The sequence below is a fragment of the Alosa pseudoharengus genome, unplaced genomic scaffold (assembly GCF_046254945.1).
Source record: "Alosa pseudoharengus isolate Yale_2024_CS ecotype anadromous, Long Island Sound unplaced genomic scaffold, YU_APseudo_1.1 YU_APseudo_1.1_scf_13, whole genome shotgun sequence".
NCBI classification, from domain to species: domain Eukaryota; kingdom Metazoa; phylum Chordata; class Actinopteri; order Clupeiformes; family Clupeidae; genus Alosa; species Alosa pseudoharengus.
The window spans coordinates 24,128,100-24,152,713 of record NW_027468598.1 but is presented as its reverse complement, the minus strand read 5'-3'; the positions used below and the strand labels follow the sequence as shown (position 1 = coordinate 24,152,713).

Below are 24,614 nucleotides of genomic sequence, written 5' to 3'. Positions count from 1 at the left end.
TTAAAGAGGTTGGATATTGTGTTACAGTTAAAGAGGTTGGATATTGTGTGACAGTTAAAGAGGTTGGATATTGTGTTACAGTTAAAGAGGTTGGATATTGTGTTACAGTTAAAGAGGTTGGATATTGTGTTACAGTTAAAGAGGTTGGATATTGTGTTACAGTTAAAGAGGTTGGATATTGTGTTACAGTTAAAGAGGTTGGATATTGTGTTACAGTTAAAGAGGTTGGATATTGTGTGACAGTTAAAGAGGTTGGATATTGTGTTACAGTTAAAGAGGTTGGATATTGTGTTACAGTTAAAGAGGTTGGATATTGTGTTACAGTTAAAGAGGTTGGATATTGTGTGACATTGGAGTGGAGACAGTAATGACGTGAAGTGAAGTTTTTTCTTTTTGTAAAAAAAAAACGTTTTTTCATTTTTTTTTTTATGCTGTTTGGCTTTATGTATGTAGTTCATCAATTTAGCCGCTCCATCAGTGAGAATCGTAGAGAATTCTCTGGAAATGTCTCCCATTCTCACAAAGCCAAAAGTAGCGATGTTGAGGTTTTTTCTTTTTTCTCTCAGTGAGCTGTGGGCTGTGAGTTTACATGTTAGTGTTTGCTGCCAGAGCATCCACGGGATATTATTTATGTGCTTGCGTTGCGGCTTTGTTTGCGAAAACATTTTTCTTTACTGTAACCACACAGCATTTTTTTTTCTTGGGCGTGCTACTTCAGTTGCCTCCCTTCCTCCTCCTCCTCCTCCTCCTCCTCCTCCTTCTCTTCCTCCTCTTTAGCATTTGCTTTGAGGACGGTTGGTTGTGCAGTCGCATGCTTACCCCGCGTCTGCCCCTGCTGGGCTCAGAGCGGTCGGCCTGAGGGCTGGCCGGCCCCACTGGCTATCCTCCCGACTAGCACAAAGGTCTGTGGTATTTTTAAACCTGTGCAACCTGCCATTTTCAAATGCCTTTCGGCCTCGGCGAGGACCATGACGGAGGCCGCCCTCTGTGGCTAACCTGGCGTGGTGACTGAAACTGGCCGCTGACCTCCAGAGGCCTACGTGTGGGGGTGGGGGGGGGGGGGGGTGCGGGCACCCCTGTCCTGCCGAGTCCTGTGCTATGCCATGCGTTGGCGTGGCTTTTGATCCCCCCCTCCCAGTGGCCGTCTGTCGCCACGGCGGGTGGAATATGTTCCTGTCCACCCCCCAACCCCCTCCTCCTCTCTGCCGACACACACTTGAAAGCCTGTGTGAAAGGCCAGAGGGCAGTGTGTGTGTGTGTGTATGTGTGTGTGCGTGTGTGTGTTTGTGACAGATTGTGTCTTGTGGAGGGAAACCACATGAAGAGAGAGCGCTCTCCCCAGCTGGAGTGGGCTCAAGAGGCCAAAGTGGTGCTGAGGGCACCCACACGTTTCCAGTTTCCTGTGCTCCATGGGAATCTCTGCACACCCTTGAAATGTGTGTGTGTGTGTGTGTGTGTGTGTGTGTGTGTGTGTGTGCATGTTTGAGCGTGCCGTTGTTTATAAGTATGTATGTGCTCTATCGGTCTATAGTTGTAAAAATGATTGGTTCTATGCATGATTGCACCTGCATGGTGTAGGTTTTTTGTGTGTGTGCGTACGTGTGTGTGTGCGTGTGTGTGTGTGTGTGTGTGCGCGTGTGCGTGTGCACACACGTCTCTTTGTGTGACTTGAGCCTCTGCCAGGGAGCCTTACAGCGACAGGAGATGAGTGGAGCTGACATTCTGTTGTCGCCACGGTAATTTGATTTGTTTATTTTCATAAGGTGGAACATATCCGACGTGAGACCTGGCATGGCAAATGCCCCCCCCCCCCCCCCCTTGCCTTCTAAGCTGGCGCTCCTAAGATAAACCCATCAGATGCCCACCCCTGTTAGGCTCATCTCCGTACACTTGTGCACTTAAAAAGCAGCGCCAAGCACACACCCAAACAAACAAACAAGCAACAGATAAACAGGGAAACATATGACATTTTCCGTCATAACAGATTTAGTTACTTTCCCCATAGACCTGTTCAAATGAAAAGTTGAGACCGCTCCACAGACAACACAGCTGGGGTACAGTGTTGATGCCAACAACTTAAAGGCCAGAGGGGATTTATTGTAATCTTCATTCAGTGGAACTGTTACTGAAAAGGCCAACAACACACCCTTTCTGTTAGAAGACAGGTCTAATTTTGCCCTGCAGGGAAGTCTTTTATTGAGGAGAAGTGGATAAATGGCTTAATGGTTGTGAAAGAGATACACTGTGTGTGTGTGTGTGTGTGTGTGTGTGTGTGTGTGTGTGTGTGTGTGTGTGTGTGTGTGTGTGTGTGATTGGTACAAACTCTGTGGCATGTGTTTGTCTACACATGTACTATAACACATGCCTTGAATTCTAAGGTGTGACCTGAAAGGGCATGTTTATATTTTTGTGTGTGTGTGTGCAGTATATGTCGTTTTTTGCATCTTTATGTCTTTTAGCGCACTTAAACCTGTATTTTGAATGTGTATGTGTTTTGTTTATGTGTGTGTGCGCGTGTGTGTATGTCTGTGCACGCACATGCATGTGTGTGTTTTGACCCCTAGCCCAACAGGCATCAGACGGCCTGGGTCTGGGCTGGAAGGGGAGGCTGACCGCCCACTTGCCCTCCCTCGGGCTAGAGTGAGGGAAGACAGGGGGTGGGGTGGGTAGAGTGGATTGGATTGAAATGGATGGGGAGGGGGGACTTAGAAGCAGAACAGTTAGAAGCAGAAGCATTCAAAGACAGAGTCAGTAAAAAGGCACAAGAAGAACAGAAACAATGGAAGAACATGAGCAATAAAGCTATCAGCTTCCTTTGAAGACGCGCAAACCGGGAGTTTTTTTTTTTTTTATATTTTGGCTGAATGTGAGTTTCTTTTTTCTGCAGGGGCTTGTGTTTTTCAGAGCCCATTGAAGTAGAAATTCTCTCTCTCTCTCTCTCTCTCTCTCTCTCCCTCTCTCCCTCTCTCTCTCCTGCGTCCTCAGGAGGCTCATAAATACTAGCTAGCTGAGAGGTAGATGAAAATGTACAGCACACAGTGGAGTTGGCCGGGCTCAGAAAAGAACGAGCGTGGCCAGAATATGGTTGTGGGTTTTACTGAATACTGAGTAAGATAATGCTCCAAACAAATGAATTAATTATTCTTCCTTTCTCTTTCTTTCCTTCCTTCGTCCTTTCTCTCTTTCTCTCCTGGTTTGAATGGCCTGGTTGGATCTGCAGTGCCTTCCTTCACGTTCACTCCCACAGGTAAGAGCTCTGGTCACCTCTGACCTTCTGCCCTCCAGAGGCCACCTGTTGTGTTGTTATGGGAACAGAGGCAGTCGAAATGTAAATAATACCATTCACAGAAATACACTGGCAAGATGAAGGCCAATATTGTTGTCCAAGGCCTCTCATGACCCTGAAAATATCACCACCAACTGTTGCTCCCAAAACATACACTGGAATGTTACTGTACTGCACATCAAGAAAATAAAAACATTTTTGTAATAACAATAACACAGAAATAAAATGTTCACTTTATTTGATTTTGGACAGTTCTTCTTGTCCAGGCAACACTCTTGTCCTATTAAATTAATCCATCTGTTGAGCTTGTTTATGAGAGACGTCCTTGCTTTGGATGAGTTCTTGCGTAAGGCCTTGGCACCGGTTTCCCATGTGAAGCCTGAGGCGCGTCCCCCGTCCCTCCCAGCGTGGGGATGAGAGTTGGTGGAGGCCGTGTCAGTGTCCTCCAGCTCCCCAGTGCCTGCAACCAGCAGCAGCAGCCCCAGATATCCAGCAGCCTGACAGCCAACAGCTGCTGCCTCTCTCGCTCTCTCTGGCTGTCTCTGTCAGAGATACACTCACACAAGAGAGGCCGTGTGTGGTTCAGCCTTGATCAAAGCTCCTTGCCGCCTTCCTGACGTTGTTGCCCCCTCCCCCCCACCCCACCCCACCCACCCCTAGATTGGACTCACACAGGGTAACGCTCAAAGAGTGCCCCAATTAGAGGGCAGTAGCGGGCAAGAGAATGTTCTTTTCTGTGTAGCGGAGGTGACCCCGATCTGAGCCATCTGTGAGAAAGTCAGGACCCTTAGAAACCTCCACTGTCATTTTACAGATGTCCTTTTTTTGGATCGGTTTGATCTTAATCCCTGTCTCTTGTCATCTTCTCATCACTCATTCCTACCTCCCATATATGTGTGTGTGTGTGTGTGTGTGTGAGAAAGAGAGAGAGAGAGGAATGTGAGATGTGTATAAATGTGCAGAGAGGATGAGATGCCAGGAGCGGAATGGAGTGCGCTTACTCTCGGGCCAAGGCTGTCTGCTCCCTCCCAGCGCACGTGGAGAGGAACGTAGACTAGGCAGGCAGGAAAAGCCTGATGCAATCCATCAGAAATACTAATATCCAGTCCCTGCTCAAGCTCTCCATACACCATGTGTTATTTTTATTTAGTCTGTCTATGTGAGTGGGTCCTTGTGTGTGTGTGTGTGTGTGTGTGTGTGTGTGTGTGTGTGAGAGAGAGAGAGAGAGAGAATTTCTTTCCATATTTGAAAGAAATAAACATCATTTTTTACTGGAAGACCATGCGAAATATGAGCTGTCTCCAACTTCCTGTTTGGAGACATGGTGCAGGAGGAAAAAAGAGGGAGAGGGTGAGAAGAGAGAGAGAGAGAGAGAGAGAGAGAGAAGAGGAGGGGAGTACCCCCTCCTCCCGCACAGAGAGAAGATAGTAATTAAAGTTGGAGTTTATCTCACTGCCTCACACCGGCAGCTTAAGGCTCCCAGAAAGGGTCCAACTTCCAGCGCATTGTGCTTCAAACACGCCTCAGCCATGCCAGGAGACCAAAGCACTGTACAGCCTCCCCCTAAGCTCCTTACACGTACATACATACATACACACACACACACACACACACACACACACACACACACACACACACACACACAAATATACGCACACCTTTATCCTGGTCCTGCCAGGGAGGAGTCAGACTCTTATGTTTGACACACACAGAGACACACACACAAGCATACATAGACGCACACACATACAGTACACACACACAAGCATACATAGACGCGCGCACACACACACACACACACACACACACACACACACACACACACACACACACACACACACACACACACACACGCACACAAAAACATGCTCAAGGGCCTCCACGCTGTTCTGCCAGTGCTTTCTTTCAAATGACTCACCTTCTCTTGTGGTCCCTGCTGGTGAAATGCAGCAGTGTGATGGTGTGTGTGTATGTGTGTGTGTGTGTGTGTGTGTGTGTGTGTGTGTGTGTGTTTTTTGGCTTCTTACGGTTGTTGTGTGTCTGTCTCTCCCCCTGCAGTGTCCTACCAGAGAGGAGGAGAGGCCGTCAGCAGTGCCGGAAGGTAAGAGGCTCACCAATGTGTTTACCACAAGAACTGTGTCCTTTGTGTGTGTGTGTGTGTGTGTGTGTGTGTGTGTGTGTGAGAGAGAGAGAGAGAGAGAGAGAGAGAGAGAGAGAGAAAGTGTGTGTCCATGTGTGGAAAAAAAAAGGAAGAAAAATGCATAGTGTTCGTGAGTGCAAACTGGATGGAATGTGCCGTGGAGAGGAAGCGAATCCCTAGAAATTAGCAAGGGAAGGACAGCCCTTGTGTGTGTATGTGTGTGTGTGTGTGTGTGTGTGTGTGTGTGTGTGTGTGTGTGTGTGTGTGTGTGTGTGCGCTTCTGTGTGCAACAAATTATGACGGACTTCCATTGTGTGTTCTGTTGTTGTGCTGTATGCTGTGTATGGCGGCGCTAACACACGAGCAACTTATTGTCACTCAGTCACGCGGTGATCAGAGCTAAATGTGACAGCCCTCTCCCTCACAAACGGCTCTTCTGGAGCCGCACGTCTACATTCGCCGGCTCTCGATGGAGACATATTGCCACGGAGCCTTTCTTAACATTCACAAAGAGCGCCCCGCACCTCGAATGGCGTGCTGTCGTCGAGATTCATTCTTCATTCCAACACTGAGAGGAGTAATACATGAATACACTCTGTGGCCGAAGTCCATACAAAGTCCATTTATTCTCAGGTGACATGATGTATGAAAGGGGTCCTGGAAAGGAATGAGAAAGTGGATAGCTATGGTATAAAGAGAGAAAGGGAGAGAAGAGGAGAGAAAGAAAAAAAACATCTGGAGAAATGTACTTTCTTTGTTTGAACACCAGGGGGAGGTCTTGCACTGGCTGAGGTTTTGCTGGTGGGGTTCAGGATGAGAGACGTGGGTGTAGGCTCGGGAGGGGATGGTGTGGCAGCAAGAGGAGGAAACAAAAGAGCCCTCCACCCACCAAACCCCATCCGACGCCACTCCATGGTGGGTGGAGTGCGGAGTGATTTGTCGACAGATAGTGGCGTAATGCCTCATCCCATTGGTAGCAGTGGGAGGGTCACCTCGCTGTCTGTGTCTACTTTGTGTGTGGGTATCTGTGTGTGTCTGTGTATGTGTGTGTGTGTGTGTGTGTGTGTGTGTGTGTGTGTGTGTGTGCAACCCCTCCACGTACCCTTTAATAGCACAGTAAGAAGACATCGCAGGGCTGCTACACAAGCTGTTAGTTAACATTGTATGGAGGCAAGGTTCTTAGGAAGATTGTAAAAATCCACCATGTCAGACTAGATACTAGACTCTACTCCAGTCGGCTGATCGACTGGTTTCTCTACACAAAGCTTCTCTCCATCACCCCTGTGGTTGCATAATAGGAACATAAGCAGTTAAAAATAAATGAGGCTGAATTCTTTATGCATCCACATCGTACACAAGAGGTTTGGGAGGAGAGTTGTTATGATGGAGGTTTAAATGAGAGTTATTTGTTGAAATGCATGCCAACTGTAGGGTGCAGTTACTACATCTAGCCCAGAGCAGAGGCAGCATTTGTATTAAAATAATGCAGCAGTATTCACAGATTATATTACTGCATACTGTCTCTCCAGGACAAATATGGCCATTACTCAAAGCAGAATTGACTAACTTCCAGCTTCCAATTTGATAGAAGCTATAAATGGAATAAGAAAGAATGCGGAGGCCGTAGAGCTTGAGCCGGAGTGGTACTGAGAGAGAGGGGGAGAGAGGAGAGGGGGAGAGAGAGACGGATGGAGAGAGGGGGATAAGAGAGAGGGAAGGAGGATGTAAGAGACACAACACACTGCATCACATGCTTTGGCTTTAGTGTACTCAGGAGATTCAGCTGTTTCTGCTCAGTCTGTCACACACACACACACACACACACACACACACACACACACACAGTCTCACTGCAAAGCCCGCTTGTCAGAAACAAGGAGAGCAGTCATCAGAGGCTGTCTGAGGAGAAGTAAAAGAAAGGACACGAGGGATTCTGAGAGGACAGAGAGAGAGATGGAGAGAGAGAGAGAGAGAGAGAGAGAGAGAGATGGAGACACGAAGAGAGAGGCAGGCTCTCTGTTTTTTTTTTTCGTTTTTTTCATAAGCCGAGTGGATTCACACACACTTACAACTTCACTTACTTGATCTGAGTTTTGTTCAGTTTGTTCACTTCTCTCTCGGCAGTCCCCTCAAGTTCTACTCTCGCTCTCGCTTTGCCTCACGTTGACTTTCTCTGCCTTGCACATGCACACATACACACACATACACATACACATACACATACACACTAAACACTAGACATACACACACACTACACACTTCTCAGAAATCTCGATATCTTGTTTACACTTGCATAGATCACAGCAATCGTCCCTGACATCCAAGCACCCACTCACTGAACTCTCCTGCCTCCGTGCTGACACTCCTGACATTGCGCATCTCTCTACTCCTCTCTCTCTCTACTCTTCTCTCTCTCTCTCTCTCTCTACTCCTCTCTCTCTCTCTCTATCTTTCCCTCACTCTATCCGTCCATCTCTTCATTTTCTATCTCTGTCTCACAATCTTTCTCTATCTCTCTCTCTCTCTCTCTCTTTTCTCTCTCTCTCTCTCTCTTTCTCTCCTAGCTATCTTCCTAATACACATACCCACATGCGTACACAAGCTAGCTCGTGGTGATGTGAATGGAAGTCTGATGCTTATATGGCGCTCAGCAAATTAGTGCCGCTGGGCTGCAAGCAAATCAGGCACAATTTATCTACTTAACATGGATCTCAGCTAATGTGGAGAGAGAGAGAGGGGGAGAGGGGGGGCCTCTGGAATAAACGTACACAGAAAGGAGTGCTGGGGGACTTTTGCAAGTCCAGGCCCAGTTGTGGGTGAAATCAGAGCGGTGGCCTAATGACCATGGCTGCCTGCACTCTGAAAAACACAGCAGTGTACTCCTGTGTGAGGCGAGGCAGTGCCCTCTGTATGACCTCTGTGTGCCGCTAGAGCTGCCACCATCAGCTTTTCAACTCAGCATTCCTGTGCATATGTTTGACGTGTGTTGATTACCGGTATGTATTATTATATGAAATGATTGAGCTCAAATGGGAATTAGAATGTGATTGTGGTGTCTGCACATTCAGTTCTAAATGTAAACATGAATGAAGTTGATGACAGGCCCTTACACTCTGTCTTTCCCCTTGTGTTTGGCCAGGCCAGGGCTGCTGAACATGGGGGAGCCGGCGTCTCAGCCGTGGTTGGCGGACACCTGGCCCAACAGCTGCTCCAGCCACAACGACTGCAGCATCAACTGCTGCACCTCCGGCCAAGGCAACAGCGACAGCAACCTGGCCACCTACAGCCGCCCCGGTGAGTCTGTGCACCACGCTCTGCACGCTGGCCTCCACAAGACCCTATGCAAATATACAGCCTTGTGTGTGTGTGTGTGTGTGTGGTGTATGTAAGTGTGTGTGTGTGTGTGTGTGTGTGTGTGGTGTATGTAAGTGTGTGTGTGTGGTGTGTGTGTATGGTGTATGTAAGTGTGTGTGTGTGTGTGTGTATGTGGTGTGTGTGTGTGTGTGTTTGTGTGTGTTTACGTGTGTGTGTGTGTGTGATTTGTTGGAGGTTACGGCGGGGTTGGTTTGGACAGGAAGTGAGCCAGCGCTCAGGGAGGAAGAGGGGGCTTATGGGTCCCGCTCCAGCCGCTAATCGAATTGCTGCGCTGATTTCCATACTGTTGTTATAGCCCTTAATGCAATTTCCCCTAAGTGCTCAGTTATTTAAGAAATGTGTCTCAGCCCAAAGAGGTCAGGACAGACCAGGCAACCACTGCCAGGGACAGAGAGAGGGAGGTGGGTATGCATGTGTACCTGGAAGCTGTACATACTCTCAGATGGATGGATAGAACTAAGATAGATGGATAGAACTAAGACTAAGAACTAAACTAAGAAAATCAGTGTGTGTGTGTGTGTGTGTGTTGTGGGAGAGGTGTTGTGGAGGTGTGATAGTGAAAGACAAGTAGGCTAGGGTATCGAGGGAGGAATGAAGCAGTCTGGAAGATGGACAGAATGAGGGAGGGTGAGAGCGATTGAGCAGGGGAGAGAGCGAAGGAGAGAGTTATGGTGTACCTCCAGGTGGCCTTTTCGTTTAGTCAGCAGTAATTTTGCAAACAAAAGGGAGTTAGTTTGGCTCAGAAGTCCCTTGGAGAGAGGGAGAGAGAGAAAAAGAGGGGAGAGAGAGAGGGAGGGAGAGGAGGAAAAGAGGGGAGAGAGAGAGGGAGGGAGAGGAGGAAAAGGAGAAAGGGAGAGAAAGAGAGAGGCATAGCACAAAAGGCCAAGTGGTTGCAATCTGGACAGTATGCAACACGGTACTGGAAGCCAGAGAGGAGCGATTTAGCCCCTGAGATTGACTGAAGGTGAGCGTGTAGGTTATGTACAGTAATGGGACACCCTGCTTGTCCTCCCCCTCCTCTCAGCGTGGCCTGTTTGGGTCATCTCTCCCTCTGTGAGATGGAGGGATAGAGAGCTCTACCTCCCTGGCAGCGGTCTGTACTACATACTTATTGTCCGGTTCAGTGGCTACCTCCCTCTGTGCACCACTGCTCAATAGCATCTCCACATGTCTCCTGGTCCCCACTGCTGAGTTTTTCTGAACTTTTCCACTTTGTGTGTGTGTGTGTGTGTGTGTGTGTGTATCTGTGTGTCTGTGTGTGTGTGTGAGTTACTAAGTATGCGTTTGTGTGGGTGGGCTCACTGAGGGTGTGTGGGTGTGTGTGTGCGGAATAACACACTTACTGCCATCCTCACTCACAGCGTGACACGCTATGCTAAAAGACGTCTTAAAGGGCTTTTGCAGACGTCTGTTTTTTGGGCCAGTCCCTTTGCAGACTTCTTCCAGTGGTTTCATCCGGATCACAGTCTAGGTGGCGTCTACCACTAGAGAGGATTTCTACAGTTTCTGGGTTTTTTTTAAAAGAGAGATCTGTGTTTGACGTTGGACCGTGTCTCTGTAGACATGTCTCTTTGAAGTGCATACATCTCCTGAGTTGAGTTTGGGCAGGCTGGAAGGCTTTGAGGAGCCACCTGCTCTGTGTTCTCCCTCCCGTGGCTCTTTCTGTCTTGTCCTCCAGTCCTTTACTGCTGGGCTACTGTCTTCACACACAGAACCCCCATCCCCCCCCCCCCCCCACCTCTAGCACCGCCGCCAGAGGATTTGAATATTTTATGAGGGCAGAAAATTGGATCTGTCAGGCCGGGCGCGTTCTTTTACGGCGAGACACGGCGCCCGCACCGCACCACTCCCTCCCCGCTCCGCTCCGTTTCTCTCTCTCTCCCCTCGCTCTCGCTCTCGCTGGCCGTCCTTTGATACGGACGTGTTCTCGCGTCCCGCCTGATGAGTGAAGCCGTCTCGCCGCTCCTGGAGAGACTGGAAGTGACACGGTGAATGAAAGTGCTGAATTATTGAGAAAGAGAGGAAGAGAAATACAGAGAGAGCTGGAGAGAGAGAGAGAGAGAGAGAGAAAGAGAGAGTGAGTGTCGTGACAACCGCCCAGTGAATTGTATTACCCCTCTAGTCAGTCAGCTGCCGTGGATAATGCCTTTTTTTATTTGGGGCTGAGCGACGTGAATTTGGATTGTTAGCCGAAAGATTCGTACCTGTCTGGCTCTGAGTAAGCGCCTTCACGAGCACAGCCCCTGAGCGAACGGTGGCGATGAATTGAATCTCGTCTCAGATTAGGTCCTTCGACACGGAGCAGATGTTCCTGCTGAGTGACAGCGCAGGGGAGGAAAGGTGGGATGGGGTGGAGTGGGGTAGTGTGGCCCCTCAGTACTCTGTTCCCCTAGTATTCCCTCCACCACCGGCTGGCTCTCATCTTTCTAGGGCTGCCCAGCTCTGCCAACACCCAATCAATCACCTCCCTCCCACACCCTAATCAACCCACTTCCTTAACCCCCCCCAACCCTTTCTGTTATCCAGCCGACTGCATCGCCAACTACAACAACCAGCTGGAAAACAAGCCCACCAACCTGATGCCCCCTGAGCAGGGCATGTACGGCGAGGTGGACCTCTCCAACAAGATCAACGAGATGAAGACCTTCAACAGCCCCAACCTGAAGGACGGCCGCTTCGGGCCCGGCGGCCAGCCCACGCCCTACGCCACCACCCAGCTCATCCAGTCCAGCATCATGGGCAACAACATGAGCGGTGGCAGCGGTGGTGGAGGGGGCAGCAGCGGGGGTAACAGCGGGGGCAGTGGAGGTGGCGTGGGCATGGGGATGATGGGCGACGTGAACGAGAAACACTGCTGGAAACCCTCGCCGGTCAGCCAGAAGCAGCAGCAGCAGCACCAGGACCTGAGCTCCACGCAGATGCAGTACAACATCATGGAGCAGAACAAGCTGAACAAGGGTGAGTTTTGCCAGCCCAGAGTTGGAGGCCGAGGTGGAGTTGCTACTTGTTTTTCCTTTTTTTTCCCTCCTCATTTTTTCCGCATCCTTTCATCTTCTCTCATTCCTCTCGTCTTTTTTTTCCTGCCTGGGATTTGCTTGGAACTGGCTTTGTCTCGGGTCATCGGCTCATCAGGAGAGCTGCTCAGCATTCGGCATTCCTCCGTCAATCCGCTGTTTTTCCTGTCATCCACTCATCTTCCTCTGATCTGCCTTTCCCATCTGTCATCCAAACCTCTCTGTGTCTACAGAGCAGCAACTTGAGCCTTAAGAGTTCTAGCATCTCTAGTTGTGGGAGTTTCCCCCTTATCTGGAAAAGAGGAGTTGTGTGACTTGGGGGATAGGGTTTAGTGTCAGGTATCCCTGAATGTGCACTTTAGGGATAAGCTGATCTTCTAAACAAACTCCAAGCTTATCCGCCTGCAGGGAAACTGCCTTCTTTACTCAGGGCTGCTTCTTTCTTCTTTGAAAAGGTTTCAGGTTGCCTGTAACCTTGCTAATACAACATCCATCCTCCTAATATATCCTACTTTCTATGCATGCTACTGTCTCTGTACCATGTGTCATGCTAATCCCTAGCTTTAATTTCATCACTGCCACACTAACAAGCTATGTCCTCATCTGACTGCTAATAGTTGTGTCTCTTCTCTCCCTGTTAGCTTGATGATAAATTGAACATCTTGTGCTCTTACTGTACTGGTATGGGTCTGTATAGTCCTGGATTCTGGGTATAATTCGTATTCAGTTGATAAGTTGTGTGATTTGTCCCCCAGACCACTACAGAGGTGGAGAGAGCCCCATGCCAGCCACCATCCCCTACAACCAGGGCCCCGAACCCAGCACCGGCTCCTACAACAGCTCAGACCGCGGCACCAGCAGCACGTCAGGTGGGCCCACACTGACTACACACACCAGCACTACGGCTGAACTCACCGACTGGAATACGCATACATACTAAGATTATGAAAGTAGTTGGAAGTCTGTCTACTGTCTATACATATACAGCACAAGCCAGCAGTGGTAGGAAAATAACTATTTAAAAAATTGGGTTTTTCTTTTTTCTTTTTCTTTTTTCTTTATAGTGAACACTTTTGTAAGGCTCACACAAACTGTGTAGTTAGCATTTCTGCAGATATGGAACAATAGTCTGGCTAACATTGTCTTAGCTTTGTTGTGCAAGCTTTGTACATGTGCATGAATTGTTTTCCTTGGCAGTTCATTATCGGTTGTTCCATTACTGTACTGTATGGGTGTTTAATCACAGTTAGCTTGCTAGACTCGCTTTCTGAATCATAATTTTTCTCAAAGGCGCTAAATCACAGCTGCGTGCTAATAGCAAATGGAGCTTTAAAAATGGTAATTTGGCCGACGCCGAGTCGTGTCGCTTCATCTTCCGGTGAAATGAAAAGGGGAGATTCCTGCAGACAAAAGGAATTCAGGGAGGAATATAAAAGCCATCCATTAAAATCCGCACAAAGTCCCATCAAAAGGTGTAGCGGAGACACACGCCACCTGGGCTGCCTCAGTCGCTGGTTAGCACGAATCCTCCTGAGATTTTATTCAAAAGGAATGAAGCACATGGTAAACAGTGTTCCCTTCCCACTCCCCGTCGCTAAATCTCTGGGTCTTCCTCGTCCCCGCTGCAGTTTCCCCAACAGCGCGGTGGTGTTTGGCGTCCAAAGCGTTAATTAATACAAGGCCCTTACCCCCTGCTCGCTAGGAGCTGTCATGTCAGAGCGCCCAGCGTTTGCCCCCTGCACCTCCCCCCCAACCCCCCACCCCCCCTCACCACGTACCCCCGACAAGGACAAATGAGGCTGGCTGGAACCAGCATGCAAGGCTGCCACCATGATGCATCTTATCTATTTTTATATTGTATTTGAAGTTCAAAGCAATTAAAACGGGGAGCCTTCCATGCGCTGGGGGCCCACAGCTCATTGCCTCTGCATTTTAATACTTTGTTGTTAATTGGCCCCTGATGTTTTTCCCCCTTTCTTCTCCCTTTCACTTCATCTTACTCTTCTTCTTCTTCTTCTGTGTTTCTTCTCCTCTCTTTTTTTTACACTTTTTTTTTTCTTTTTTGGCAGCTGAGAGCGTCTGGATGAGACATATGAAAAATGGATGTGTTTATTTGTCCGGTTATTTATTTATTTTTGATTACCTGCCTTTAATTACAAATTGAGAGATAATGTGCCTGGACGTTTCGCCCGGTGTGTCTAACGAGCTGGCTTCCATTAGCGGCAGGTCTCTGGAGTGTTGGCGAGTCATTTTTCATTGGTGTCTTTTTCCTCTGTCATCTCTCAAATGAACGTTGATGGCTGATGGGCGTTCAGCGTATGCCAATTTGTTTACAACATGTATTGGCGTGGATATCCTTCAAACCATAAGTGATATATTCACATGTTTTGCATATGTGTGAGTGTGTTTGTTTGCACGTGTGTGTGTCTGTGTGTGTGTGTGTGTGTGTGTGTGTGTGTTTGAGGTTATGCTTGCCCTTCTCTTACCGAATGGATCTTTTGTGTGTGTCAATAGGGAGCCAAGGCCAGAAGAAGGGAACTCGCACCCCCAAACTGCCCAAACAGAACACAATGAACTGGGCTGACCTGCTACCCCCTCCCCCTGCCAACCCCCCACCCTGTGACAAGTACTCACATCTTTCTATGGAGGAGAGGTATGCTCCCCCAATGCACAAAATGCACAGACACATACACACACACACACACATACACACACACACACACACACACACACACACACACACACACACACACGTTATAGCCTATGCATAGCCCACACCCATAGAAACGAAACACATTACATGATGTCAATCTTATTCCATTTAGCCTTGGTCAGCAATTCTCTCTAATTATGTATTATGGATATGTTTTTAGAATTGATTTTAAAGCAGGATAATATATAATCTCTCACACAGTCAAGTAGTGCTCACTAAGCAACGCCTTTGTTTTCTCCATGTGTGCAGCTACGAACAGGACATGCAATGCCCCCTACCCCCGTCCCGCATGTACCTGCAGCCGGACGACCTGGAGGAGGAGGAGGACATGGAGCGGGGGCCCACTCCCCCCGTGAGGGGCGCAGCCTCGTCCCCGGCCGCCGTCTCCTACAGCCACCAGTCCACGGCCACCCTCACGCCCTCCCCCCAGGAGGAGATGCAGCCCATGCTGCAGGACCCGGGGGATGGCATGGGTCAGCATGACCGCAGGTACGCCAGTGTCCGCATTTTCACCTCCGGATGCTCGATGTTCTGTGGAACGGTGCCTCATGTTTATTTGATTGAGGTATGGTAAGAACATAGATGAGAAATAAGAGATGAGAAATTGTCATGCAACATTCATATTTTGGAATGTTAGCATTGTGCCTTGTGTATTAGAGACACAATTTGGTTCTATATGAATATAAGGGTATGATAAGGAGAATAAGAACATTTCTGAATGGTCCATCATAGGCAGTCCATTACTTGGTGTTTTAAGCCCCCAACGTGGTCTTCCAGGCAGCGCTGCATGGAAGGCACTAGGGTTAGGCAAGGGTTATGGTTAAGGTTAGGGTTAGGTGCCTTGAAGTTGACTGTCACAGCGCTGCCTTGAAGTCGACGGTGGGGGCTTAAAACACCATCGAGCAGGCAGTCCTATTTTGCTATTGTGTCACTGATCCTGGTTTTCTCCTCAGGCGTCATGTGGTGAGCCCCCCACCCCCGCCTCGCCCACTCTCCCCCACACACACCTACGGCTACATCTCCAGCCCCCTAGCACTCGACACCGACGGCATGGAGGAGGAAGAGGAGGAGGAGGAGGAAGAGGACGAGGCCGAGGAGGAAGGCGACGAGACGGACGCCGAGGTGGCCAAGGTGCACCGCCACCACCGGCGCCAGCGTCCCCAGCACCACCACCACCAGCAACAGCAACTGCAGCACGCGCCCAACCCCCACCACCCGCACCCACACCACCAGCACCAGCACGGCCAGACCCCCCACCACCCGCACCAGCTGGCCCAGCGGAGGCTGCTGATCCCACCGCGTGGCCTGGAGCAGACGCCGGCCTCCAGCATGGGCGACCTGGAGAGCTCGGCCACGGGCTCCATGATCAACGGCTGGGGCTCGGCCTCGGAGGAGGACAACGCCTCGTCGGGCCGCTCCAGCGCCGTCAGCTCGTCCGACGGCTCCTTCTTCACCGACGCCGACTTCGCCCAGGCCGTGGCGGCCGCCGCAGAGTACGCGGGCCTCAAGGTGGCCAAGTACCCCCAGCAGCAGCAGCCACTGGACCAGCACACTGCCCCCGGAGGTGAGGAGAGGGACATGCGGAATGGAAAGACATATAAACTGTAAAGGCAGTTTGGACTGACTCCAGATGAGAGATATAGTTTAATTCATAATGTTAGAATACATCAAGGCACTTTACAGAGCGCAGATTGAACATAAACGTAGGCTAAAAAGCTGATATTTGGTTGTTGAATGCACAATCTATGGATAATTTGGAATACTCAACAGCCAGATTTAACCGGGCGAAACTGTGTCTGCCTGGGGATACGTAGTGGTAGAATTGAGTCCAATAACGCATGTGTCGGTAAAATGTTGTTTATTTCTTTTCATTTTTATTTTTATGGGCCCATCTTCTCTTTTGTCTTTTATTGTTTTGTATAGTTTTGTTTTGAAAAAAAGCTAATATCTGTTATCTGCCCACAGCACGAAAATACCAAATGACCCCGTCAGGCCACCGTCCGAGCAGCCCTGTGTCCACTGACAGCAACATGAGCGCAGCGCTGATGCAGAAGCGGCCGCCCAAGAAACACAAGCAACCGCAGCACCTGCCCGGCCTCCCAGCCCACCACCGCCGGGAACCCTACACAGATGGTAAGACACACACACACACACACACACACACACACATACACACTCAGCCCACCTCTACTGGGAATCCTAGGTGTATGCAGGTGTATACAGGTGGTGAGCTACACACACACATACTGTACACTGTATGTACACACAAATATGCATAATCACACTCACACACATACACATACACACATACACACACACACACACACATACACATAATGTATGTATAAACACACACACACACACACACACACACACACACACATACACGTAATGTACGTACACACACGGCTGCCAGGCACTATATCTCCTCCACTCTCCTCCGTCTCAGTTGGCACCAGGCTATTATTCTCCTCCTGAGCGCTCCATTCCACCACGGAGTTTGATTCTAATCGGCTCTGTTCTACCCCTTTGTGTCCATGCCGCTGTAAGCTCTCATTCCGAGTGACTCGTCTCTCGCCGGTCTCAGTGAGACGAGGCCGAGAATGGTCATCTGTGCCATTATTGGCTCACAAAGGAAGTACCGGCGAGGAGCAAGCTGGACCAGGCTCTTTGGGGGCCTTCGTTTTATCTTTTTCATTAAGATGGGCCCGATGCCTGGACCGGCTGTGACAGCCGGGGATAGTCGCTGGCGCACCGCAGCTTCTGATTGTGTCCTCACTGAGGGTTTTTTTTTTTTGGGAGGGGAGGTTGAGCTCGAGAGGTGAGCAGGTTATGAAAGCCTCATAGATCAAGCCTCTGTCAGGCCCCCCAACCCGACCCTCAACCCCCCCCCAATCCCTTTTCTCTCGCAGATCCTTCAGTGATGGGAGAGGAGGGTGACATAGCCCGGGAGTATGTGGAGACGAAGAGTGTATTACCCCTGTGTGTGTGTGTGTGTCTGTGTGTGTGTGTGTGTGTGTGTGTGTGTGTGTGTGTGTGTGTGTGTGTGTGTGTGCATCCTAACTCAGTGATTTAATCATCTCCTTGGCATCACTTCTAATCTATGGTGGTGCTGAGCAGGCAGGAGGCAGGAGGGAGTGTGGGATTGGCTGTGCATATTAGTGTGTGTGTGTGTGTGTGTGTGTGTGTGTGTGTGTGTGTGTGTGTGTGTGTGTGTGTGTGTGTGAGAGAGAGCACACGTGTGCAGGGTCTCAGGGGACCCCTGTCCTAGCCTATCTGCTGACACTCTGGCTTCTTCCAGCCCCAGCTACTAATGAAATTGCCCCTGAAGCTCTGGCCTTTTATTGAAGTGCCATCTCCACCCCTCCACCCCCGCCTTTAAGAGCCAGATAGACACAAAACAGCAGTCTGCACAGAGAGCAAATACAAACCAGCCATGTCCTCTGTGTGTGTGTGTGTGTGTGTGTGTGTGTGTGTGTGTGTGTGTGTGTGTGTGTGGAGAGAGAAACAGACAGATAGAATTCATCTGTTCTTCGTCCTTCTGTGTTGACATGGAGATCTGATGTCTACACAGAGTAGGCTGGCTATATTACCTTCATTTTGTGTGATCTCCTCCCACCCTGTGATCTCTGCATCCCCCTCTCTCCCACCCCTTGCTCCTGTGTAACAACTCTTCAGCACAGAGGATGGATTTGTTTTGTCTTCCGCTGCCTGAAAACGTTGCCACTCCATTGCTTGTCCTACTACAGTACAAATGCGTGAACGTACAATATAGGAAGAGGATTTGTCGATATCTGTTATCAGTTTTTACTTGCAAACTGCCTCAGATAGAAGTGTTTAGCCCTACAGGAGCAGGCACCGTCAATACGTACACAGACACACACACACACACACACACACACAGTCAGCCCCAGCAGGCTGCATCCACAGCTGCAGTGGAATGATATGCAAACTCTCAAACCTAAACTATTCTCCCCCTTCAGCCAAATCTTATCTCACAGCCATGTCAGCAAAGTTCCAAACACTCATCAAAGAGCAGGCAGAGTATGTATCTCTCCCATCCCTCCCTCCCATCCCTCTCTCCCTTCCTCCATCCCTCCATCCATCCATCCCTCCCTCCGGAGGACGAGAGGCTCAGAGAGAGTTGGTGTGAAGGCCGTTTACGGAGAATTCTCAGCCTCAGAGGGGCCAAACGAGCAGGGCTTCACCTGCTCCTGAGTGTCCTCATAAATCTCAGGTCCTTCCCGAGGCTCACACACACACGCACACACACACACACACACACACACACACGTCTACATTGATCCGGCTCTCACTCCTGCAGTGAGCTGGGGAGACATAAAATATAAAACCACACATGGCCCCTGCTGCCTCGCCTGTAATATCGACTGGACACATCACGTATTCAAGAGGTGTGTGTGTATGTGTGTGTGTGTATTTGTGTGTGTGTGTGTGTGTGTGTGTGTGAATGCCAACCCACAAGGTGCCAGAAAGCCTCGTCTTTGATATCATCATGTGGCAGAGTGTCAGCTTTAGTCTGCGCCAGATACTTGTATAAAGTTAATGCAGTGTTTGATACGCCTCCAGCAGAACACACACACACACACACACACACACAGACAGATTTACAGTATGAGGAGGAGGAGAGGGAGGCGTCGAGGGGGCCTTGTTTATTAGCCTGCTTAATCCTGCGTGGATCACAGTCGCCCGCACCAGCTAAGCTATCCCCAGCACTGGCTAGCTGATTAGACGACAAGAGCCTATCGATCGCTGGCAAAGGCTCGGGTCTCCTCTTATGTCTTAACACCATCCCCACTCGGCCTTTTACTTCTTTATTTCACCTTCCTTTCTCATTTATTCTCTCATGCGCGGTAGCTAGCTGCTGCTGTTTGGCTCGTCCCCTGGCCGGCTGTGACTGCTGATATGAATAATGGGTGAAGGGCAGCCAGCATTGATTCATCGATGTGGAAGGGTGTGCTGACCGTCAAGCGTGCACACACACACACACACACACACACACACACATACACACATACACAGTGCGTACACAACACACTTTCTCAAGCATATGGCAGCAGGTGTGTTCAGATACACAAATGTTACCTACATTCCTCTCCTCCCAGATACAATCAGAAGTATCTTTTCAAGTAGATGCACACGTAAACGTTCATATTCCAATCTTTCTCCTGATCTCACAGTGTCACACATATACACACACATTCACACACACTCACACATACACACACAAACTCACATGTGTTGTGCACTCACACATACAAATGCACACACACACACACACACACACACACACACACACACACACACAGACACATTAGCTCACACATAACACACACAGACAGACACACGCACACACACACACACACGCACACACACACACACACACACACACACACACACACACACACACACACACACACACACACACACACACTGTCCTTGCTGAGAGGCCAGCGGGGGCTTGGCCAGGCTGAAGGACAGTCTGGAACAGCTGTGAACCGCAACAGAACAGACCGGCTCCAGCTGTGTTTCTATCTCACCTTGCAGGTGCTAGACTAATGAGAATGACAAGCGTCAGCACGCACACACACACACACTCTCACACACTATTACACACTCATATTCTCTCTCTCTGTCTCTCTCTCTCTCTTTCTCTCTCACACACACACTATTACACACTCATATTCTCTCTCTCTCTCTCTCCGTCACTCACACACAGACACACACACACACACACACACACACACACACACACCGGTTCCGCAGCACAGACTTGACTGAAATGACACACTGCATTCTTTCCAGAGCTCGTCTCAAAACCAGCGCTAAGTGGACCCAAAACACCTGCATAGGAAAAATGGCCTTTGCTCCACAGCTACTAATTACTTGAGGTGCCACAGACTCCACAAACGTGTGCCAGACTCCCTCCAGTCTAACTAGCTCCATGTCCTTGTGTACTTATTTCAGACCTGCCACCTCCTCCCATACCCCCACCGGCTGCGCTCAAGTCCCCCACGCACCCATCCAAAGCCGGGCTGCCCCCCAAGGGTGGCTCCAGCGGAGAGAAGCGAGCGGGCGGAGGGTACCGCTCCCGGGACGGCTCCGACACCCGCACCAGCTCCGCCGAGCGCCACGAGGCCCAGGAGAGACAGAAGGCCCAGAGAGGGGGCAAGGCTGGCAAACACGAGCCTGGCGCCAAGGGCCACCATCACCAGGGTACGATCACAGGGCTTGTCTCTTACAAACTTCTGAACGGAAAACAGAACAAATCTTAGTAGAAGCAGGAGGATACAACCACTCAACGTGTCTTTAGAATGTCTAAATGAATCTCCATTTTACGCACATTAGTTAATGAATGGTTATAGTGTTCTTATAGTTATTCTGCAAGTAGAGACCTTGTAGCCCCCCATGGGTCGGATGCTCCAGTTGTGGTCCTGTTGTGCTTCACCAGTAACAGGATGTTTGTTTGTTTGGTCTCTTCCCCAGGCTCTGAGGACATCCCACCCTATAACCGGCCCTCGTTCCCAGCAGTCCACAGTCCGCGGGAGCGGGAGCGCGACCCCGGCTCCTCCAGCTCCCTGTCCTCCAGAGGCTCCGGGGGCCGACGGAAAGGAGAGGCTGAGCAGGCCGGCCGCAGGCCTCCAAACCTGGGCCACAACACCATGGGAGCCTTCCAGCCTGGAGACGAGGAACTAGAGGTACAGAGCCAGCTCACTTGACCGATGCAGTCTACTGCTGAAAGCTGTACTTGAGCATGTTGGCAACTGTTCATCCTTTTACACACCTAGCACAGTGTTCTGCTAGCTAGTGCAAATATCATGGGCCCTAATTTAAGTCTAAATTCAGTCAGACCTAAGACCAATTCAAATTAAGGTCCCTATTACATAAACATTATGATGATCTTTGTCATATTTCATTGTATCTCTCATCCACTAGTTCAATTGAAACTTGGAAATTACAGGAGCCTTGATAAGGAGTACTATGAGAATAACAGTGTTTCAATTTATTTGACTTCTACTCACATTGACTTTGAAATGCTTGTAGGTAGACTGCCTTAGGACTAGCCTGGAAAATCCAGACCCTGATAATCTAGAAAGATTAAGGGTCTGGCAAAGAACAATGTAATGGCTCAACTCAAGGGGTGGCAACAAGCATGCATTTAAAAATCTCACTGCACGCAATTGGATAACACTAGACCATGTTTACTATGAATGATTTCGGACTTCGACGCACTACGGATAACACTACGACCAATGTGTACTGTCCTCCAACGTTGCAGCGCTGTCTTCATCAGTTTAGGTGGTTCCCCGGAATGTTGGGGTAAAAGTAACGTGCATCATTGCTCTTTGCCAGAGTGTCTCGCAGAGACAATTCCATTATGCTCTCGCGAGATCTCTGGATTTCCAGGGTACCTTAGGACTACCTAGGAGTGTGTTTGTTGAAATGTGTGTGTTCCTTCTTCTTCTGCAGATGGTGGAGAGCTGAAGACCAGCCGACCGAGAGACTCCACCACGTCTGGTCCAAGAGGAAAACTGAGAATCCCTTTGTTCAACACTCTGTTGGATTTTAAAGAAATCACCACGCCGCCATGTTCACTGACAAACACTATAACTCGCCTTGTTGCCATCAGGAATACTGACCAGTTGTCCATCTTTTTTAATTTATCATTTTCTAAGTCCAGTCAAGAAGAAAGATAAAAAAGGCTCAAATGATAAGAGAAAAAAAAAACAATTGTGCATTAGGAGGGAAATGAGCTGTAGTACTTTATATTTTGATTTTGATGCAATATGGAGTGACGTTTACTCCGGTGATTGTTCCGACTTTACAGGCCCTGGCTAAAACAGAAGGACCTTGCAGTCAGGTGTTTCTGTAATAATATATTAGCTACAAGCAGAGTGGGGGTGGACTGACTTGTAAATAAACGTGTACACATGTTTCTTATTCTTTAAAAAAATAATCCATTGTGGTACTTCCATTTTTTGTCCTCCTTGTTTTATTTTGAATAATTTCTAATGTTATTATGCCAGTAAATATAATTATTTTACCCTTTCCCATGCCCATTGTAAATTGTTATATCGTGTAACTGCCCTTGAAAAAGTGCCACATTGGGAGCCTCTTCTTTTTTTGTAATGCACTGTTATGTTTATTTTGTTGTCGTTCCGTGTTGTTTGTCTTTATTTGTTTTACTTTGGTTTTAAAAGCACAATCACTAAACTTTATTTTAAACCATTTTATCTATTAACCTTTTTGTCTTACATGAGGAATACAGGTACGACAAAAGAGCCTTGTTAATCCTGATGACGTAGGTGAAGACGATAAGCTGTTTACCTAGGGGTGGAGGTGGGAAACCGACTCCCTGCTGGCTAGTCTACGTCTGTCTCGCCATCCTCATCGAAACGATAACATTGTTATTTTTTCTTTATTTGATTTTTTTTCTTTATAAAAAGAGCCTAGTTTTTTTGTTTGTTTTTGCTTTACTGTTAAATGACAAGTTATTACAAAACCCGGTAACATTAGTAACCTTGACATTAAGGCTACTTTCCCTGTCGTTTAATAGTCTTTTTCATTCGGGCTGTTTTTTCTTCATTTGACGAATGCACTTAAAGGATACTAAGGAACAGGGATATGGCCATCACCATGGTGATGAGGAGGAGCAGACGGGATTGGCCAACAGAGAGTGTGTTTCCTGAGGTGGGGGTTGGGTGGGGTGGGTGGGGGGTGGGGTGGTCAGGGGGGAGGGGACACATGAGAGAGGGCCAGCCTGCTCGGGTAAGGAGAGGCCACTGTTGTTTATTCATCTGCAAACATTTGTTTCGTAAAAGAAAAAAGGAATAAAAAAGGCAAAACAAAAAATAATAAAGAAAAAAATAATCAAACATTTTGGCATCCCGTGTCATCTTTCAAGAACAATGCTTGGATTCATGTTGGCAACAGATAGACCCATGCCATAGAAAAAATGTTTTAGTGTTTATCAGACTGTTATTTCCAAATGAATGATTATAAATACTCAGAGCTAGGTATAAGAATATACTGAAACTGAAGTCCATTTGGTAAATTTCAGTGCTGGGTGCCAAAAAGTATCTACCAAACATAAAATCATGTCTTAATATCCACCCTCTAATGGACACAAAATCTTAATTATTCCCTACAGCTTGCGTCGCGTAAATGAACAACACCTTAATGCAGCAACATGTCACTCCCCGCAACACTTCAGTGGCTTGTCAGACAACAAGTAACGACGATGCCATCTCTGGAATGCCACAATCTGTCACTGTAATGGCGAAGGGGAAAACTCTGACGGGTGACATTACTTTTATTGACCTTTTTATCATGGGCCTAATGGAAAAGCATTGCAGTTGTTCAGCCCAATGTTTCAGTGCCCATCAAATTTTAATATAAAATCCATTTGCACTCAAAGGCCACAATCTACTGCTAATAATGGCATCGGGTAATGACTTTTCGAGGCAAAAAGACAATGTTTCCTCTTGCAGTCTAGTCTAGAGTGCTGTTCTAATTGGTGCTGCCTGGTCCAATTGGTGAAATTTTCAATTCTTGCGCTGTTTTTTTTGCTGCTGCCATGTAAAAATCTGGCAGGTTTAATCAGACTCATTTTAACTGTGCTTATCTTAAACTGTTAAGTCAGAGCAATGCTTAGTCTGCTAGATCAGGGGTTCCCAAACTTTTCCACAACAAGGCCCCCCAAATACCACTAGGTTCTGGCCAAGGACCCCCTTGATGTGTTATTAAACCCATCAACAATACTACGGCAAATGTAAAAATACATTAAGCTAATCCTAATAATTATTTTAGCCACAAGCACTTCGCGATGAAGCACAGTGTGTAAAAATTGCATTTCTAAAGGGCTTTCTGGTATATGAGAGCTATCACTTTACTATTATTCCCAGTCATTATCATGAAAAATATAATATTCAGATTTGTGACAAATTATTCTAATGGCATTGTATAACAACCCTCATAGTAAAAGGTATATTTTACATTTTTCAAATGTATTTATTTCTTTTATTTTTCCTTCCAACTTGCTGAGGCCCCCCCTGGCACCCGCTCGTG

The 24,614-nt window shown here is 48.3% G+C and overlaps 1 protein-coding gene across 1 annotated transcript in view; it reads left to right on the top strand.

The window, feature by feature from the left end:
- robo1 (roundabout, axon guidance receptor, homolog 1 (Drosophila)) overlaps positions 1–23,236 on the top strand; it is a 212,240-nt gene extending 189,004 nt beyond the window's left edge. The window contains exons 18-29 of the mRNA XM_076282606.1: positions 3,221–3,247; positions 5,345–5,387; positions 8,566–8,720; positions 11,328–11,759; positions 12,571–12,684; positions 14,330–14,468; positions 14,778–15,017; positions 15,482–16,092; positions 16,494–16,661; positions 20,514–20,762; positions 21,033–21,244; positions 22,017–23,236. Of these exons, the coding sequence (XP_076138721.1) occupies positions 3,221–3,247; positions 5,345–5,387; positions 8,566–8,720; positions 11,328–11,759; positions 12,571–12,684; positions 14,330–14,468; positions 14,778–15,017; positions 15,482–16,092; positions 16,494–16,661; positions 20,514–20,762; positions 21,033–21,244; positions 22,017–22,031 (2,405 nt within the window). The 3' untranslated portion in view covers positions 22,032–23,236. The remainder of the gene's footprint in view (positions 1–3,220; positions 3,248–5,344; positions 5,388–8,565; positions 8,721–11,327; positions 11,760–12,570; positions 12,685–14,329; positions 14,469–14,777; positions 15,018–15,481; positions 16,093–16,493; positions 16,662–20,513; positions 20,763–21,032; positions 21,245–22,016) is intronic.
- Positions 23,237–24,614: the final 1,378 nt, after the last annotated feature.